Genomic DNA, 21267 nt, shown 5'->3' on the forward strand with positions numbered 1-21267 from the left:
AAAAGTAAATAGTCATTTTGTCTATGAGAGTAAACTCCCACCCTCAAATATTCTTTCTTCTTCCCCTCTGCCTGTATAGATCACTGTGCTCATATCCATCTATCTGAAATGGGTTATGCAGGCAAATACTCAGATTTCTTTTCATATGCAATGGTCTATCACTCTTGGAGGTTGGGTAGGGGAGGGTTGCATGCAACTTCTGATTTCTGTTAAATTACCGCTTAGAGAAAACTGCTCTGTTTTGGAATTGCATTTTTTTATAAAAATTCTAACATTCTCTGTGCAATGTGTGTACACAGTGAAATACGGCTTAAGTTTTTGCATTGGTGGGGAAGCTTGGCATAGATGACTTCCAAACCCCTTTTCCAAAATTATGACTAATGAGTCTTTGTAACATCAGTGATACTTACCTCTTCTTGACAGCATAAAGTTAGTATTCTTTCCTGGGATCTTTTATGGCAAGGCAGTTTTGAGAAATCTGAACTCTGTTTTTCAACAGGTTGTAGGGAGCATGGATGCCCATCCCAATCGTTACTGTGCAACTGTGCGAGTTCAGCAGCACCGACAAGAGATCATCCAAGATTTGGCTGCAATGGTCCGAGAGCTCCTTATTCAGTTCTATAAGTCAACACGCTTCAAACCAACTCGCATCATTTTCTATAGAGATGGTGTTTCTGAGGGACAGTTTCAACAGGTTGGATGATTTTTCTCCCCTGCTCCAACCCTTTTAATTTTTTCATTGAATTTTATGACTAATTTGACTACTAAGCTGATAGTTATGTGAGTGGAGAGAAGGTTCACATGTAAGAGATGGTTAAAAATAGCAAGATAAGGCAATCGGGTATTTGGATATCATTATTTTCCCATAGAACCATTCACTTCTACTATCAGATTTCCCTTTGCCTCTAGTTCTGATTCTTGTACAGAGTACAAATGCACCTTATAAGTTTAGATCTATCTTTTTAGTGAAGTACATTTGGTAGGTTTGTTGTTGTTGTTGCTTAATTTTAGTTCACTCCTCAATTTCCTTCCTTGTAAAATGGGGGTCGGGGGCGCAAGAGAATCTGGTTTAATGAGGGCTAGGTGCAGTCTTAATTTTAACCTTGCCTTACACCTTCCAAAATCAGACTTCAAGTGACCTTCTTTTGTTGAGAAACCACTTTACTATTTCCCAACAAGTACTTGGTGAGGCCATTACAAATAATCCCCTTTCAAAATGTGTTCATTTTTTAACAGTTCTTTCTTAATGTTTTTCCATCTTTGGAAAGGATTGATTAGGCCATTCATAGATGTATTTTTATACAGTCATAGGAAACGGAGAGTGTGGATAATTGATTTGGAAGAGGGGGCATCAGAGAGATCTTTTCTAAACTCACTTGTGTCTCTTTCTCACAACATTTTATTACACATAAAAATGGTACTAAGGGATACTCATTGTCCTTCCCATGACCAACTCCCAATAATAATAAAGCTTCCAGAACCTGTGATTTCTTCAGTTATTCTCTCCCTCAAATCCCATCATAACCTAAAAACAAGCTCATAGTCAAGACTAAGAGTTGGGGGGCCCTAACATCAGCACCCTGGGGCCAGACTAGTGGGGAGTCTTTCCTCTTTACAATATTCAGCCATCACTTGACTTTCAACCTCTTCATCCAACCATCCAACCCTGCCCCTAAGGCACCATATAATTGTTAGACTATTTTTCCTTATGGTATGAAATCTGTTTCTCTGCAATTTCTACTACTCATTCCTAGTTCTACCCTTTAGAGGTTAAACAGCAAGTCTTGTTTCCTCTTCCACATAACAGACTTTCAAATTCTTGGAGAGCTGTCATGTTCACCAGTTTCTTCTCCTAGCTCCTACAAGCTAGCTTCATGGTGTGATTTCAAGACCTTTCAACATGCTGGTTGCCCTCCTGGGTGCTTTTCAGTATATCAGTACACTTCCTAAGGTGTGGTCCCTAGAACTGAACATAATACTCTAGATCAGAAGTATCCAATTAACAGCACAGGTGAACCAGATTAAAATGTAACTGGGAACGGGGGAGCTAGGGTAGCACAGTGGAGAAAAGCAACTGGCCCTGGTTTTAGGAGGACCTGAGTTCAAATCTGCCTCAGACAGTTCACACTTAATAGCTGTGTGACCCTGGACAAGTCACTTAACTCTCATTGCCCCACAAAAAAAAAAAAAGAAAAAGAAAATGTAATTGGGAAATGTTTTAGCAAAATAAATAAAACTACAATATAACATAAATGATCTTCATTTCTAGGGCATTGTGTAAACCACAGGGATCTGTTTCTATTGAGTTTGACACCATTATTAAATTAGTTTTGGACAATTTTTGTTTTGAGATGTCCAAATAGAGATGTCTGATTGAAAATACAGAAGTGTTGCTCTGACCAGGTATTAGAGCAGATATAATTTTGGAAACCATCTGCATAAAGGTGATATTTGAATCAGTGGAAGCAGATGATGTCAACAAGAAAGAGAATATAAAGAAGAGGGCAGAAGCCAGGGGAGGAGAAAGTGTCTAGGAGAAAACAATATCAAAAGGCTCAAGTGGGATGAGGACTGAGACAAGGATTAGTGATTTAAAATAGCCTTGGTAACCTTAGAAAGGGAATTCCCAAAACCATCATCTTTTGAATAACCAGTCCAGCTCAGATGTCCTCCATATACTCTTTGGGGCCGGGGGCAATGAGGGTTAAGTAACTTGCCCAGGTCACATAGCTAGTAAGTGTCAAGTGTCTGAGGTCAAATTTGAACTCAGGTCCTCCGAATCCAGGGCCAGTGCTTTATCCATTACGCCACCTAGCTGCCCCGCGGCCCCCCCCCCCTCCATGTACTCTTTGTCCAATTATGATGCCTTTTCTGTCTTTTTTCTCCCCCTTCCCGTATTACCAGTTATACCTCCCCTGTAAACACAACTAGAACTATGCTATTAGAAATTCCAAGTAGGGGGCAGCTAGATGGCGCAGTGGATAGAACACTGGCCCTAGAGTCAGGAGGATCTGAGTTCAAATCTGGCCTCAGACACTTAACACTTACTAGCTGGGTGACCCTGGGCAAGTCACTTAACCCAGTTGCCTCACTAAAAAAAGAAAGAAAAGAAAAGAAAAGAAATTCCAAGTAGGGTGATTCCATTGTCCTGAATAGTGGAGCGTGTATACTAATCTTTGTAGATCTTGTTCCATTTTTCTTCTGTTGTTATCCTCCCTTTTTTGCCTTCAAATGTCTAATAATAATTTTAGTTGAAAGTCTTCTCAAACTTTTTTTTTCTTTTTTTTGTACTGGGTCTATCCTCCATTGCTTGATGAGATGATGCTCCCTCATTATCTTACAAAGGAGTTTGTATTGGAAGCCATTGTTGCTTTTGGCTTCACTCTCTGTCTAGCAAGTAAGCCATGTGTTTTCTATTTGCTGACTAAGTACTTTCTGCACTTTGTGGTCTTTGGTGGCAATGGATTTATTTTGGGTTTGTTTTTGTTTTTTTGTGTGTGTTTTTTTTGAGGGGCAATTGGGGTTAAGTGACTTGCCCAGGGTCACACAGCTAGTAAGTGTTAAGTGTCTGAGGCCGGATTTGAACTCAGGTACTCCTGACTCCAGGGCCGGTGCTCTATCCACTGCGCCATCTAGCTGCCCCGCAATGGATTTATTTTAAAACTTCAATATGAAATTGTTGTAGCTGTTATTGTTGTTATTTCTTTTATCTGTTTCCCATTTTTCATTGTAAATTCTTTAAGATTGACTTTTCAGTTGTACAGCATATGCCTTTTTTTTTTTTAAGTTAGAATTACCATTGTTAAAGGATTTGGTGTGGGTTCTAAGAGTCATGTAAAAAGCTCAACAATTCCTAATCCTGCCCTTTTCCCCCCCCCATTTTATTTAGGTTCTTCATCATGAGCTGTTGGCCATCCGAGAGGCGTGCATTAAACTAGAAAAAGACTACCAGCCTGGAATTACATTTATAGTGTTCAGAAAGGCACCACACCAGACTTTTCTGTACTGACAAAAATGAAACGGGTAAGTTGTAGTAATTCATCGGTGAAGAATTGGCATTGCTCCTGAGCTCACCAAATAAGGACAGATCAGATTTTCCACAAGTCTAAGACTTAGGAAATGTGAATCATCCATAGTTTCATGTAGTTTTCCTGATTTATATATATACCTAGCATGCCTTTGTCCCCGGCCTTAAGATTGATGACACACGGGGCAGCTAGGTAGCGCAGTGGATAAAGCACTGGCATTGGATTCAGGAGGACCTGAGTTCAAATCCAGCCTCAGACACTTGACACTTACTAGCTGTGTGACCCTGGGCAAGTCACTTAACCCTCATTGCCTAGCCAAAAAAAAAAAAGATTGATGACACACTTATCACCTTGTGCCTCTGCCCTACCCTTAGGCTGTGTTCCACCCTTGCATAGGAAATGAATGTTCTTTTTTCCCTACCATTGAAGCAAAACTATTATCATATGTTATTTCTAAATAAGTTCTGTCTATCTACTTGCAAAAATCTGACCTTTAAAAACTAGAGAGGATTAGTATAGATAGGATCTGACAGTTTATGAATAACCTGGTGTAGTAGAAGGATAATGTCAATTTGTGTTGTAGCTTTCCTTATGTCTGGCAGCTTTCAATTGCTGGCTTCAAGGATCAACTAGGCCTACTATTCACAGAGCTGTTAAATGTTACAACCCAAATGCAGGTGCCAACTATGTTCCATTTCGTCACCGTGGCTCACTATTCGGAACTCCTGGCTGACTCTTCTAATGATTATTTAATAAGGTGTTATGCACTGACATATTCTTACTACTATGCCTTCTTACTCTTGAGTTTATTATTATTATTATCTTGAGTTTATTAGTAATAGAGGCCATTTTGCAATTGCCTATAAATCAGCTGAAAACAGTTCATTGACTCAACAAAACCATGGCATTAGGTAGAGCACTGCTGGGGGAAGAATATCATAGGTTTGATATTTAGTATTACCATGGTGTGGTGGATGGAACACTGACTTTTTTTTTCTATTTTATTTTTTTAGTGAGGCAATTGGGGTTAAGTGACTTGCTCAGGGTCACACAGCAACACTGGACTTTTAAGTTAGAAAAACTAGTTTTGACACTTATTGGTGGGGCAGCTGGGTGGCACAGTAGATAGAGCACTAGCCCTGGATTCAGGGGGACCTGAGTTCAAATCTGACCTCAGACAGTTGACACTTACTAGCTGTGTGACCCTGGGCAAGTCACTTAACCCTCATTGCCCCACCAAAAAAAAAAAAAGAGAGAGAGAGAAAACAAAAAAGAAACTTATTGGCTGTTTGACCAAAGAAACAAGCCACTTCATCTCTGTGCCTCAGTTTCTACCTATGTCAAACAGTGATGATTTTACTTGTTCTATGAGTTATGAGTAAAGCCCATTGTCAGCTTTAATTGCAAACATTAATGTACTAATTCTTCATATGTAATACTGCTGTTATGAACTTTAATTTCAGTTTTGTGGAGAAGCTTGTGATCCTTGAAAGCATTATTCAGGGCAGCTAGGTAGCACAGTGGATAGAGCACTGGCCTTGGATTCAGGACGACCTGAATTCAAATCCAGCCTCAGACACTTGACACTTAACTAGCTGTGTGAACCCTGGGCAAGTCACTTAACCCTCATTGCCCCGGGGGGGGGGGGGGTCGGGGAGAAAGCATTATTCAGTTACCCATGTATAGTACAAACCACTTCTTTCTATTTTAAATCTGGGACTAGCTCATTATATAATTCACATTTCTCCAATATGCAATGATAGAATAGTTCATATGGCCATCCAGTCCAACTACATATTATAACCTAAACATGAAGAATTCTTCCTCCATTTGGTTTTTCCATCATGGATTGCTAGGCCAATCTCCTAAGTGTCTGGGAACCTCATTTAGGAGCCTCTACACTACTCCTAGGCTTGACACAATCAGCACAATGTTAGCTGTAAATAGGAACATCTGAAGAACATCTTTAGGAAATCCTTTTGACAGGTGGCATACCTCAGTTGATATTCATATTAAAACTGTAATCACCTGTCGTAGCATTGTCATTTTTTATTATGTTAGTATAACCTAGCCATGAGCATGTTTTTTTCCCTTAGCTATTTAAGATGTTATTTATTTTTTGTTGTTTGTTTGTTTTTAAGGGCAATGGGGGTTAAGTGACTTGCCCAGGGTCACACAGCTAGTAAGTGTTAAGTGTCTGAGGCCCGATTTGAACTCTGGTACTCCTGACTCCAGGGCTGGTGCTCTATCCACTGCACCTCCTAGCTGCCCTAAGATGTTATTTCTTTAAGAAATACTTTGTAGTTTGATCTATACAATTTAAAGGAGTTGGAGGTTTTGTGCAAAACAGTATTTTAGGAAGGCTAATCTGTATAAAACTATTGAGGTACTTGAGGTATCTGGATTAGAAAAGTGGTAGGGGTAGGTATATTTTAAAGGAATCATTGAACAAAATATTTTAGCTAACTGAATGGGGAGAGAGGAAAGGATTTGAGAGTATTCCAACATTTTTGAGAGCCTTCAATGTTGTAACCACTATTTGTACCTTAAAGTTGAGATTTTTAATCTTAGAATCTAAATTAGAGCTTAATTCCTCCCTATAATATTTAATATGTTTCATTACTCTCTACTTAAGTAGGCTTATTTACTCTTAAGCCCATTATTATTGTTACCACCCCCCCTCAATAGTGTTACAATACCTTTTAATGGTCCTATGGTCATGATAGAAATCTATTCTTAATTGTGGCATTACCCATTTCAAATAGGATATAAGGCATTGAGAGACTAAATGGGTTTGTTGTTTTTACATTATTTTCCATTCTGAGGTAAGACTTTGTGAAACCCAAGACATCAGATTAAAAATGACCCTGTATGATGTGGTTTACTGCTATGGGTTTCTGAGTATAAATTGTAGGAATACAGAAGGCTACTAGCCTTTCAGTTCAGGGCTTTTCTAAGAAATCCTGAAAAAATTATTATAGACTCTGGGTATCACAATCTATTAGTCACGTTTTGCATTTGACATTAGAATCCTTTATAATTGATGTGTTCTCTCCCTCCCCCCCCCATTTTTTTTTAATGTATGATTTTACTCTGTCCATTTGCATTTCCTAATATACTTCTCTTTCACTATAGGTTGGGAAGAGTGGAAATATTCCAGGCAGGGACAACAGTAGACACCAAAATTACCCCCCATCTGATTTGACTTTTACCTGTGCAGCCATGCTGGTAATTCAGGTAGGGTCAAGTATTTCCTGACTTTTTGAGTGACTTAAACTATAAGGTTTAACATTGCTTATGTATTGAACTCTGGCTTAAATAGTGGAATTCCCTAACCAAATGATTGTTGAATACCTACACCAAATAAGAAATGATTCCCAGCTGTCAAGGAACTTATTTAGATGTTCTTTGGGCATACAGGCAATGTTAAAAGACTAGTATTTATTCATTATGAGCGTGAATAATAGACTGTCTTCTTTTTTAAATAGAAAACTTTACCTTTGAAAGCCTAGGTTATGTCATGTACCTATTGATTATTTCTGAAATATTAAAAATCCTAGCCCATGTTAACTACTTGTCCTGTAGAACACCTGAGGGTCATGATGAAGTGGACAGGACAACCCCAACTCTCAACTCTGCTACTTAGTAGCATTGTGACTTTTGGTAAGAAACTTCCCTTCTCTGTGACTCAGTTTTCTCATCTATAAAGTAGGAAAACTAAATGATGAAATCATTAGAATAGAAACATTCTTATATGTTTCTCAGGAGATTGTTATTGTTGTGTTTTTAGGAAATGTGACATAAATCATTTTGTGGCTTGTACAAGCTTGAGCCTTTCCCCTTTTCCTTGTCAGAGGTTTTCTTTGGCCTTTTGGTAATTTCACCATGAAATTTTAGGGAAATTTCCTAATGAAAAAGTAATTTATTTAACCAAGATTCTGCAATTAGTGTGTACCTAGCCTTGTACTAGGCACATTAGTAGAAACAAAGAAGAATAAGATACAATCCCTAGGACCCAAGAACTTTTTTACAGTCAGTTGAGGGGACATGAGGAAAAATTCTGCATTACAAGTTACGTAATTATGAAGTAATTCTAAAGAACAGAAGATTTCAAGAGAGACACCTAGCTATATTCAGATATACTAGTGGGTTATCATGTGGAAGAAGGATTGTTGTTGTTCAGTCATTTCCAACTTTTCATGACCTCATTTTGGGTGTTCTTGGCAAAGATAGTAGAGTGGTTTGCCATTTCCTTCTCCAGGAAGAAAGAAGTAGGCTTGTGCTATGTGGTCCTGTAAAAAGTCCTAGAATGGATGGATAAGATGGTAAGAGAGGCAAGGATAAAGAGCCTAACCTTCCAAACGACATAATGAAAAGTAGAGGGAGGCATATTCAGCTCACCAGAAGGAAGAATTTTCCAACAGTGATGTTGGCTGCCTCAATGGCAGGGGCAGCTAGGTGTCACAGTGGATAAAGCACTGGCCCTGGATTCAGAGGGCCTGAGTTCAAATCCAGCCTCAACACTTGACACTTACTATCTGTGTGACCCTAGGCAAGTCACTTAAACCCTCATGCCCTGCACAAAAAGAAAAAAAAAAATAATGGCTAGAAGACCATTTGCCACATACCTGATTAGAAGGGATTGATTATTACTAGGAAGGCTCTAGATATAATGAATAATTTTAAGGTTCCTCCCTATTCATAACATTCTGTGATCCCTCCATAGGTGGCAAAAGTAGTACCATTTATTATTACTAACTCTGACCATGCCAAGGACTACTTCCTGCTATGTTTCCCATGTTAATTGATTTAAACAAACCTTAGATAGCTTACTCTATACAGAACACACCATGCTAGGTATTAGAAATAAAAAGACATTCCTGTTATTCCTAATTTATGAATAACAGTTGTGGAGAATGGTTGGAGAAGGAAGGAGAAAAAACTAAAAGTTTGCTGAGTTGTTTCAGCATCTCTAATAGTTCCCATATGTGTCCTTTTCTCTCAACTCACAGCTGCAATACTTGTTTAGGACCCTCATCACATCTCCCTAGATTTTTGTCATAGTCTTCCATTTGGTCTCCCTGCTTTGAGTCTCTGTTCTCCAATGCCATAAACCACCAAAAAGCCTTGACCATGTCACTCCCTATCAATCAGTCAATCAATAAACATTTACTAAGCATTTTCTATGTGCTAGGCACTGTGCTATGCACTGAGGATATAAAAGAGGCAAAAGACAATCCCTTCCCTCAAGGAGTTCACAGTCTAATGGAGAGAGAATATGCAGACAAATTATGTATACAAAGCAATCTAATATACAGGATCGATATGAAATTAATTAACAAGGGAAGGCACTAGAATTATAATAGGTTTGGGAGAAAGTTTCCTGTAAAAAAGAATTGTAGCTACCTCTTACCTCAAAAAGAAATATAAAATCCTCTGTTTGGTAATTTAAGTTTTCATGGTACAACACCATGTTACATTTCCTGCCTTATTATATATTCCGACCCAAGCTATACCCTAGAAAGAAAGACTCCAAGGCAACCAAGCTGGTACATTGGAATTCTTGTTTCCTTCAAGACTCAGCCCTAGTGTCTTCTTCTGTATGAAGTCCTTCCCAAGATTACTTGTATGCATTTTGTATTAACCAAAATGTGCCTATCGTTTCCCCAAAATATGTAAGCTCTTGAGTAAGGTGGCTATTTTGCCGCTTTGTATCCCAATTTGTCTTTATATCTCAAAATTTTGGTGATGGTATATCCCAAATTATTTTACATATTGTCCTTACCTCATTAGTTTGAGAGGTTGTTGAGGGCAGGTGTTGTCTTTCTTTTCTGATATCCTCAGCACTTCGTACAATGCCTGCCACATATTAGACACTTAACAAATGTTTGGAGCAGCTGGGTAGCGAAGTGGATGAGAGCACTGGGCCTGGAGTCAGAAATACCTGCTTTCCACTGTAGCCTCAGATGTTAGCTATGAGACCCTGAACAAGTCATTTAACCCTGTTTGCCTTGGGTCTTCCTCATCTGTAAAATGAACTGGAGAAGGAAAAAGGCAAACTACTTTGCTAAGTATCTTTGGCAAAAAGACCCCAAACAGGTTCACGAAAAGTTGGACATAACTAAAACAACTGAACAGCAAACAAACATTTATTTCTTATTAAGTAAATACTTCATAAATCATTATGGGATAATTGATCTTGTTGGTTCAGTTGTGTCCAACTCTTCGTGCCCCATGGACCATAGCACAACCAGTACTGTCCATGGGGTTTTCCTTGGCAAAGATACTGGAGTTGTTTGCCATTTTCTCCTCCAGTTCTTTTGACAGATGAGGAAACTGAAGCAAATAGAGTTAAGTGATTTATTTCCAGTTCTCACAACTAGTCAGTGTGAGGCCACATTTGAATTCAGGTCTTCCTAATTCCAGGCTCAGTGCTCTTTATGCATTGAGCCACCTGATCTAGCCAGTTACTAAGTCTTGTCAATTATTCCTCTAGATCCCCATTCCCTCTTGCTTGGATATTATAATATAGTCTTCCTGTTTCCAGTTTATCCCCTTCTCCAATCCATCTGCTACATAATAGCTGCCAAGCTGATATTACTTAAAACAGATCCAGTCTTGCCTTTCCCCTACATAGACAGACAGATGGATGGATAGATAGGTAGGTAAGTAGGTAGGTAGGTAGGTAGGTAGGTAAGTGGGTGGGTGGGTGGGTAGATGTCTCCCTTTTCCTTCTAGGAAAACATAAAATTTCCAGCCTGGCCCATATGCCTTTCCAGTCTTGCTTCATATTGCTCACATTCTCTTAAATATATTAGTCAAAACTAGCCTGCTAATTGCTCCTCATACAGGATACTCCATGTCCTACCTCCTGCCTTTGCACAAGTAATCCTCTATGTCTGGGATGCAATCCCTCCTCCCTTCTAACTCATAGAATTCTTAGCCTCCTTCAGAGTACAGCTCAGGGACCACCTCTTATAGGAGGCCTTTTCCTACGGACCTTTCCCTTCCAGGTGTTGTTAGTACACTCCTCCTCTTAAAAATACTTTTTGTGTTTTACCTATGTACAATCATATCCTCATCTTCCCTTCCCAGTATAATGTCAATTCTTCATGGTCAGGGAGAGTTTCATTTTTGGCTCTGTATCACTAGCACCATAAGATGCTGCCTTCATAAAGTTGGCATTTGATAAATTTTATTGAATTTTTTTTTCACAATAAGGTAGGAGCCAAGAACTGTTTTATTATAGGAAGGATGGATAGTGGGTTTAGGAGAAAAGAGAAGGTATAGAATTGCTACAATGGAAAAGGCGCTAAAGGAAGACTACAAGGATTACTATGAAATAGTAGTGGCCCAGTTTAAAATGAGGATAACATCCCAGTTTTCCAGCAGTGTTCTGATGCAGCATGGTGGAGGGTGGGGGGTAGAGTAGAGAAGATAGATTAAGGGGTATGGGTGGGGAGGTTAAGAGTGGGGTGGTGTTTAGGAAGGTGTGAGTGGCAAAAGGGACAAGGAATTTTAAAATAACCTTTTGTATGTCATAGATCCCTCTTCCAGTCTGGTGAAGCTTATGGACCTCTTCTCAGAATAATCTTAAAATGCCTAAAAGAAAGGGGCAGCTAGAGAAGGCACGATGGATAGAGCAGCTGGTCCTGGAGTCAGAAGGACCTGAGTTCAAATATGGCCTCAGACACTTAACTAGCTGTGTGACCCTGGGCAAGTCATTTAACCCCGATAAAAGGAGGGTTTTTAAGTATATTAATATATCAGTTATTAAAATATCATAAAAACAAGTTTGATAGACTCCACAATAAGAACCAGGGAATGAAGTTCACAGTAAAAGCACAGAATCTATTTAGAACTTGTAAGGTAAAGAGATGATATAGACAGACAGACAGATGGTTATAGACAAATAGAAAGATATAGAGATAAATAGATGAATGAATGGATCATGATGCAAAGAGGAATTTCAGAGTTCTACATTACAGATACAATGCAGTTAATGTTGGTGGTAAAAATCAAGAGGCATGCCCACATGTGGATGAGTGGTTAAAGGAATAGTGTCAAACTCAAACAGAAATGAATCCCTATCACTCACCTGCACATTGGCTTTTAAAAAACCTCCACAAATTAATATTATACTTTTATTTGTTTTAAAATATTTTCCCAATTAATATTTAATCTGGTTTGATGCACTCTCAGGAGTCTATAGAGTAAGGTTGTATATATGCTGGTAATTGACAACAATTAATGAACTTAGAAGCTAAGGTAGGTTGTTGAAGGTGATAAATCAACTTTTATATTGAAGTCTCCATGCATGTAGCTGGAATGGGGGAAGAGAGGAAGACTTAACCAGGTGCTGAATTTTTTTATGATCAAGGAAAGCAAAATTATCTGGAATCCAATGGAATTACACTTTAAGGATCTGAACCAGGTGATATAGACTGACTGATATAAATTCTGTGAATTGGGTGGTTGCAGAGTAAGGTGACCAAAAAAAATATGGTCTGGAAATGACAGTGAATGAAGACACAATGTCTACTACTTCTCTTCCTGGTCCAATATATAATAACAGTAAGATGGTTGCTTCTTACCTAGACCTGTTGCTTTTTGCTTTGTTAATTTTTTAACTGGAGTTTGATTTGACAAATCTATTTTTAATTTTTAGGGAACAAGCAGGCCTTCACACTATCATGTCCTTTGGGACGACAATCGTTTTTCTTCAGATGAACTACAGATTTTGACTTATCAACTGTGTCATACTTATGTGCGCTGTACACGTTCTGTCTCTATCCCTGCACCAGCCTACTATGCGCACCTGGTGGCCTTCAGGGCCAGGTATCATCTGGTGGATAAAGAACATGATAGGTAAGTTGAATTCCCCTCCTAGTTCAGTCAACAATATCTGAAAACTGTCAGCTTTGTATAGCTAAATTGGTTAGAACTACTGGCTGAGTTATAAGGGGAAATGAGAGGTTCTAAATCAAAATTGACTTTTCTCTATGGTCACTTTGAAATGACATTATTGTTAAATCATGAATTGGCAGCTCCTTTTTGAAATGGCTGTTAACCACCTCTTAACTTATAATCTATACCTGCAAAATTAGGAGAGATAATCCAAGTAATTTGAAAATGTCCAGAAAATCTTGTTAAAAGAAGTGATTTTTTAAAAACTCAGTATTATCTGTGTTATTTCCTTGGTTCCAAGACTTTTTGTTCATATCAACAATATGAAGGATGTGGTCTAATAGAATAATTGGGGTTTTCAGTATTCCTTTTGACAAATTAAATAGTAGGGAGCAGCTAGGTGGCACAGTGGATAAAGCACCGACCCTGGATATTCAGAAGGACCTGAGTTCAAATCTGACCTCAGATACTTGACACTTACTAGCTGTGTGACCCTGGGCAAGTCACTTAACCCTCATTGCCCCGCGCTGCCCCCCCCCCCCCAAATTAAATAGTAAATAGAACTCTGCATTTGTGCTATCAGTGGCCTTGGGCAAATCACTTATCTTTCCTGATTCCCATATGTATAAATGAAATGGCTGGACTGGCTGATCTTTCAGTTCTAACTTGAACCTACTCATTTCTTGTCATTCAGTCATCTTTAGTTGTGTTAGACTCTTTGTGACCACATTTGCGGCTTTCTTGGCAGAGATCCTGGCGTGGTTTACAATTTCCTTCTCTGGCTCATTTTACAGATGAGGAAACTGAGGCAAAAAAGGTTAAGTGACTTGCCCAGCCTCATGTCTGAGGGTTAGATTTGATCTCAAGAAAGGGAGTCTTCCTGACTGTAGGCTCAAGGACTCCATTCACTTGACCACTCAGCTGCCCAGAGTCTACTCATAGTAACCTTTAAAAATAGCTTCAAAATGTGTTTTGGGCAAAAACATTCTCCAAACCTATCAAATTCAGTTCAAATTTTGGTGTTCTGTATGTCATAATTTTAAATCTCCCTTAAAACTTTTTTTGGTTAGGCTTCCTTAGTTGGAGACCCTAATGCCTATACCAATTTTCTTGGCCATCGTGTGGGTGGGGGGGTGGGTGTGTGGGGGGGGGTTCAGCTATGAGTTTTTAAGCCACTGTTTTTATTAAATTTTTTTTGTGGGGCAATGAGGATTAAGTGACTTTCCCAGAGTCACACAGCTAGTAAGTGTCAAGTGTCTGAGCCCGGATTTGAACTCAGGTCCTCTTGAATCCAGGGCCGGTGCTTTATCCACTGTGCCACCTTAGCTGCCCCCTTTTTTACTTTTATACTGAGGTGGAGGTTGATTGTCAACCTCTCAGAAGATTAAAATTGGAAAAATGTTTGACATAATAAAATACAAGATAAATAATGTTAATTTGTGGTTTTTAAGCCAATATGCCAGCCAGTGGGGATCTTTTTATATTTTGAGTTTTACACCCCAGTTTAAGGAATTCCCTTTTCTCAGTCTCTCTGGCCTTGTGCTAGAAAACTCAGTCCTATATAACAGCAGAGCAGGAAGGGACCTCAGAGGTCATCCAGTCTCACTCTGACTCAGTTTCCTGAAAATAAACCACAGGCTTAGCAAGGTTAGCTGAAAATCCAAGATCACAAATATAATTTGTGGCAGAAGAAAGACTAGACCCCCCAGGCCTTCAGATTCTCTGGCCAATGCTCTCTCCACTACTAAGCAGACTTTTTTGTCTCAATTCTCTTAACCCCTCGCTATGATACAATTCTCCCCTTTTGTATTCTCATGCCATCTCCAAGTCATTTGTTATTTGTTTTTCTTTACCACCATGGAAAATTCACTTTCAGGGTAGATTGAATATTTGTTCATCTGTTTCCTCCTCTTTAGTGCCGAAGGAAGCCACACGTCTGGTCAGAGTAATGGCAGAGACCACCAAGCACTTGCGAAAGCAGTACAGGTTCATCAGGACACACTGCGTACCATGTACTTTGCTTAACATGTTTTAGTGTTTAGCGATTTAGTACAGAGTTGGATTCACATGAGACCAGCTACACTCAGACCAACTGTTGCCCAGCCCTCCCATGACAGCCAGCAAGGAGCAGGATGCATCTAGGTTCTTTTCCATGTGCAAGAAAGAAAGCCGTCCCTGAATTAAGACTTGGATTTTGAGCTGCAGACCTGTAAAACTCCCTTCCCCCTGCCCTCAGATCTTTCACCCCATCACACCCCTGCCACTGTTGGAAATGTGGTTTGCCAAAATCTATAGGCTGCTTTTCAGAATACAGACCCAAGTTTCTTCAAATTAATTCACGAGCTATTATCTCAGGGCTTTAAAAACAAACAAAAACCACACACAAACAGACTTTATTTTACCTGTCACTCAATTTACTTGTGAACAATCTGATGCTCCACAAAATTGATGGGATTCGAACGCTGTGACTTTCCTTAAAGAGTACAAAGGAACAAAAACACAAAACACTATTCTGGTTTTAAAGCCTTGACTATTCCGTGTGCATCCACTAGTTTTAATTTCCAAAGCAAACTAGTTTGCTCCCATTGTAACTTATAACCAACTTTCTACTAAGCAAATGGCAGTTTTATTTTCTGAGCTTTGTTCTCCAATGCCTCCTTTTCTCCTGCGTTATTGATGTTTTTATCAAATTAAAAATATGAGACTCTTGCCGGAAATAGGACATGTTGAAAACTTTTAAGAGGTCCGAGCAATTGGCAGATTAAGTGCCATTTTAATAAAATTTTGTAGGAAAAAAAAAAAAAAGAAAAAAAGTACAGCTAGTCAAAAGATTTGTCCTCTAGGACTGTGATACTTACTTTCCAAAGTCTCTAAAGAATACGGGTCTGTAGTGATAAATACAGTACAATCCTTTTTCACTGTTAAGTCTTTAATGTAAAAAAAAAGATTATATATGGTTAGCAGTATTAATGTGATAGGTTAGGCGCTGTTATTTTATTTGCCAAGGGGTGCTCCTCATGTTTTCTGTTTAATAACATATCAAGAGCATTTTGGATTCTAGAAATGAAAACCACATCATGTGGATACTAATGTTTGAGTACAGGAATATGCAATTGACTTTAATGTGACAGTGATCAGAGAGGCATATAATTAGTGTGAGAGTTTAACCTACAGTTCCAGAAATAACAAGTGTGCCCACAACACAGCAAGTGATGTTGTTTCCATGAGCAGTTCTGATGGGCACATGCCCTCCCTTCTCCATGGGTTTAAGCACAAAATGGAATTTATTTATTCTTTTGATTATTGGGAAGCCAAAAGATGATGAACAGAAAAGCAGTTCTGTTTTCTGGTTTTATAATGGAAGTATCATGGAATCTATGCAGTAAAATATATAGGAAATCATTGACTTATACTTGTGGAGAAAGATTAATCTCTCTGTTATGCATTAAGTCAATAGTAAGAGAGATTTGGCCATTCTCTTAAGAAAAGCATTAAAATTGATAAGTACGAGGCATGTAGATTTCTGTCAAGGTTTGCACACTGGGGTCACTTGCATTTATTACATGTTTAAACCATTGCACTAATAGTGATATACCATGGACAGTTTTGAGAGGATACAAACAAGAACACTGTTTTGTGCTGATTTACTTTTTTTTTCTGTGCGATATTTTAAAGCAACTGATCCATGTTAAATGTGTAGATGTAGGAGAAAAGTAACCTTTGCTTCTTCACCCATTAAGCTTTCTCATTTTGTTCTACCATTGAACCACATTTACCTCCAGCCAACATGGCAGGCAACCAGCTTATTTGGAGCTATGGACTGGACTGTGGTGTAGGCTCCTAAGTTCTCTATATTTGTTATTTTACTGGCGATGAGTTTGGGGGATTTAACCACACTTCGTTATAATGAACACCTTGCCCGTGTTATTTTGGCTGAAATAACAAATGGATGAGTGTTATTTACATATCTATGTAGGTATGTGTGTGTGTGTGTGTGTGTTTGTGTGTAGTATGTGTGTGCTTATGTTCTAATGGCATTAGTCTTATCTTGCTGTTTAAGTCATTCGCTGTATCATTTCCATTTTATAAAAAAAAAAAAAATGTTCCAGAAGATTCTACAGGAAATGTTGCCATTCTCCTTCCCTTTTAATGGTGTGTGGCACTTTACCTATTTTCAGAAGGGTAAAAATTCATTCTTGGCTCAAGTTTTAACCTGAGTTAGAGTCTAAAGAGAATCCTTTCTTGTACCAAACTAGTGGGAACCAAAATCAAATTCATTTCCCCCTTTTCTGAAAGCACCTGTGGGCTCTATTGAAGTTTTGTTAGGTTTAGGAAGAAACCTGCTTTTTGTGCTGATTGGAACTGAAAGGGAATATTGAGGGAAGTGGACAACAGAAAGGGGTATGGGAGAATGCCTTTCTAAACTAGAAATACATTTGTAATTGCCAATCAAGCACAGACTCATAGAGACTTCTAAGATGTTCCTGTCAGTATTTCAAAGGGAAGAATATTTTCTTAAATGTGGCCTGAAGAATTTTGAGAATTACTCTATAGGTCTGTGCTATAAACTGCTTTTGTAAGACTTTTTAATATACAAAGCATTAATAGACCAAAATATCTCCAGTATGTTTATAATCCTTTGGTTTTACAAAATTAGAATGGCTCTAACTAGAACAGTCTCTCAGGTAATAGTTTGTTTTATAAAAGTTCACCAGTTAGGGTTTGGGGGGGTGGGGGTATAAAATTTTTAAAGTAATTAATTTCTCCTATAAACCATGAAGAAAAAAAATCTTTAAACTAGCAATGAATTTCATGGCTGTATATAGAATTTTTGGAGATGAAATTCAAAATTAAGACCCTCTTCACATGGTGGCCAAAAGGTATTCCTTTCCAAACAGTTATTTCTGGTTATGTTTGTACATAAAATGCCCCCAAGATATTGTGAACAGGTGAACTGTGCTTTACCCAAAGTGGTGTTGCTAGTGAGCACACCCATCAATTTCCTTAAAGTGAATATTCCCCTGTTCACATCATTTGTGGTTCTTTTTTTCACTTGGCAGGGCCCCCTCCTCCCCCCATTCTGTCTTTGTTTTTTATTTTTTCCCTGCCTGTCTCAAATAGGTGTACCTCACTTTAAGTAAACTGGGTATGTGAACATCGATATAAAATTCCCAGTGTATATATGAAAGATAAAGTTTATCTGATTGCTTTCAAAAAGGTTTCACAATAGAATTCTTTTTACTGTTCACAATAAGATTCTTTTTAAGCATTTGAAATGTTTTGGTTTACAAGCATTCTTATTTACACACATTAATGATGGTGATACCTCACACTTATATAGTGCTTTACAGTTTACAGAAGTGCTTTCACATCCATCTCATTTGATCCTCACAACAACCTAGTGAGGTCAATAAGGACAGGTATTATTGTACCCATATTACATATGAAGAAATTTGTATCTATAAATAGCTGTGTGAAATGATTTGCCCAAGGTCACACAGTTAATAGGTAGTAGAGCCAAACTTAAAGTCCAGGTCTCCTGACTGTAGTGCTTTTTGCAGGAATGTGTCATTTCCTAATGCTGCCTACCACCCATAGTTAATGATCTGTAAACCAAGACTTAAATAGACTTGGGAAGCCTATTTAAAGGAGCCAATTGGGGATGGGGGACTAAATTATTTTGTCATGCAAAAATATTATCCCTTATTCATTTTTGGTAAGCTTGGGTTTCCCTGGTCTAGGTTTTAGAAAGCTAAACTAACTTTTTACATTTTGGGGATTATGAGTTACTTTCTATCTGAAGGCATATTTTTGCATGTAAATTTGTGAATCCATGGACTTTGGTGTCTCCATTTTTCCATCAAAAATCACATTGCCTTTATATAGTTTTCCCAAACTCACTTTTGAGGGGAAAATCAAGCAACTTTGTGCTCAATCAGAACCATAGGGGCACCCAGAGCTGGAACAATTTATATCATAGCCTCAATGTGCACTTTGGTAACATGGCTTAAAATCGTGGCCATCTGGACCCAGCTCTGGCCAGTAATAATTACTAATGTTTACCCAAGCTCTTGATTATTCATAAGAGGCCTGTTAGGTTTTATTCCTAGATTTTTAAGGGAAATCAAAGGTTTTTAATTAAACACAAAAAGTGCTATTTGTTTTGATATAACATCCTAATTTGATTTGACCAAAGAGTCTATTCCATTTCACAGCACCTAAGTTATTATAATATAAATTTTTATCCCAAACTTTATACTTTAGCTTAGCATGGGTTTTTTTAACTCCTATGAAGGGAAACACCATGAGTATAAATTTGCTAGAACCAGAGCACTAAACAGTTACTTTTCTTACCTACATGGAGTTGTATAATTTTTCATCAATTTGTAATGATTTAAATTTCCCTTCTGAAATAATTACCTGTGCTTGATCTAAGCAATGTTAAATTTAGACCAACTTTTTTTTCCAGTAGAGACAGTGTTACATTGAGTCCTTTAAGTATTTGCCATAGAATGCTGGAGTTGGAAAGAACTTGGGTCAAACTTCTTATTTGTCAGATGAAAAAATGACCTCAAAGAGGGGAAGTAATGTGACCAAAAATCACACTGCAAATGAGAGGCAGAACCAGAACAAGGGCCTGGGTCTTCTGGTTCCATGTTTTTCCTACTTACATCAGTGAGGCTCAGTTAGATAGTGTCTTGTGCTAAGCACCACGTAATCTGTAGTTGATTTCTTACATTATCAAAGGATTTAGAACTGGAAGGAAACTTGTAGATCATATAGTCCATCTCCCTTCCCTTCTTTCCTCCTTCCTGCCCAGAATTCTACCCGGGCAAGGGGGGGGGGGTGGGAGGTTGAAACCATGAGTGATTGTGACTTTTCCATAATCACACCAATAACAAGTAGCAGAGCCAAAATTCAAACCTAGGTCTTATCTCAAAATCCAGAATTTCCCCCCCCCCCCACTATAATGACCAAGATCTCCTCACTTCTCATAGTTTCAGATCTCTTTGATGGTAGCAGTGGATTTTATAAATGGGCATTTCCCTGTGTTTAGCATAATTCAGTTAGTGAGTGTATGTAGAAAAGTTTTGTTACTGACTTAATACCGAGGGCCATTCTGGTGCCCTAGACAAGCCATAAGAAATTTTTATGTGATCTCTTCTGAACTTATATCTTTCTCCCACAAGACAAGGAATGTACATCAAATGAAAATTTCCTTCTCTTTAGGCTACTCCCTTTCAAAATACAACTTGCATTTATATTTAGGTCCTTCCCAAAGCAAACTGCTCCCTAGTAATTTCACTGGCTGTTTAGGCTGGCATAACTTTTTTTTTTCAATTTAACACTTCTGACTTTTATATTGTGGGTGTTTTTTCCTTGTGCCCCAAAATACACACATGCTGTCTATTTTATAAGCAAACCTTCAACTAAAAATAATTGCACTGATTTTTGGAGAACTTCCTTTTTACTTGTGTCGGATCTTTGTCACCTGCTGTAGCTGTTTGAAAAAGACTGTATATAATGTTATGAATTGCAGAATTAGAAATGGTATCATTGATGTACTTTGTTTTTGTGATACTGCCACATTTACAGTATTAAGATGTTAGAACTGTGTGGGTTAAAATTCCTTTGTTCTCTCGAATTTGTCTGGTGACATTTCATGAAGGATGGGTTTAACTTGTTTCTTTAGAAGGATGTTTTTCAGCCTTCATTTCTTGGGGGGAGGGTGGCAATAAGGGTTAAGTGACTTGCCCAAGGTCACACAGCTAGTAAGTGTCAAGTGTCTGAGGCTGGATTTGAACTCAGGTCCTCCTGAATCCAGGGCTGGTGCTTTATCCACTGCTCCACCTAGCTGCCTCATCAGCTTTCATTTCTAATACATTTTCCCTTTAAGTTTTTTTTAATTATTATTTAAAGAAGATTGTAAAGGTTTTGAACTTTTTTTCCTTTTATGCTTTCTTTTGTATTATCTGTGGCTCCAAAGCTTATTTTCTTAAGCCACTTTAAGCACTTGGTCAAATTTTATAGGAAGGCAACGTTCACAAAAAAATTGGGCAGCTCTCTTTTACCTATTTTGAGTCAGTCATAATCAAAAGCTATGGGTTTAGCATTCTGTTAGAACTGCATTTTATTTAACCTGTAGGTGCTAGAGATCCCAGAATTACAGTATTGCTTATATATGGTATATAATTTGATAGCTACATATTTACTCTAGCTTTAAGAGGTTAACTGATAAGCTTGTAGTTATGTTGTAGTGTCTCAGAAACCTGAGTGGTTTCTGAATCCTAAATTTTTTTTTCTTTGCAAATATTGATGTGACGTGGACTCC

At 38.2% G+C, this 21267-nt stretch overlaps 1 protein-coding gene across 1 annotated transcript in view; it reads left to right on the forward strand.

The window, feature by feature from the left end:
- AGO2 (argonaute RISC catalytic component 2) overlaps positions 1-20770 on the forward strand; it is a 165807-nt gene extending 145037 nt beyond the window's left edge. Inside the window, 5 exon segments of the mRNA XM_044003209.1 lie at positions 500-694; positions 3890-3972; positions 3974-4030; positions 12705-12896; positions 14852-20770. Of these exon segments, the coding sequence (XP_043859144.1) occupies positions 500-694; positions 3890-3972; positions 3974-4030; positions 12705-12896; positions 14852-14960 (636 nt within the window). The 3' untranslated portion in view covers positions 14961-20770.
- Positions 20771-21267: the final 497 nt, after the last annotated feature.

The sequence above is a fragment of the Dromiciops gliroides genome, chromosome 1 (assembly GCF_019393635.1).
Source record: "Dromiciops gliroides isolate mDroGli1 chromosome 1, mDroGli1.pri, whole genome shotgun sequence".
NCBI classification, from domain to species: domain Eukaryota; kingdom Metazoa; phylum Chordata; class Mammalia; order Microbiotheria; family Microbiotheriidae; genus Dromiciops; species Dromiciops gliroides.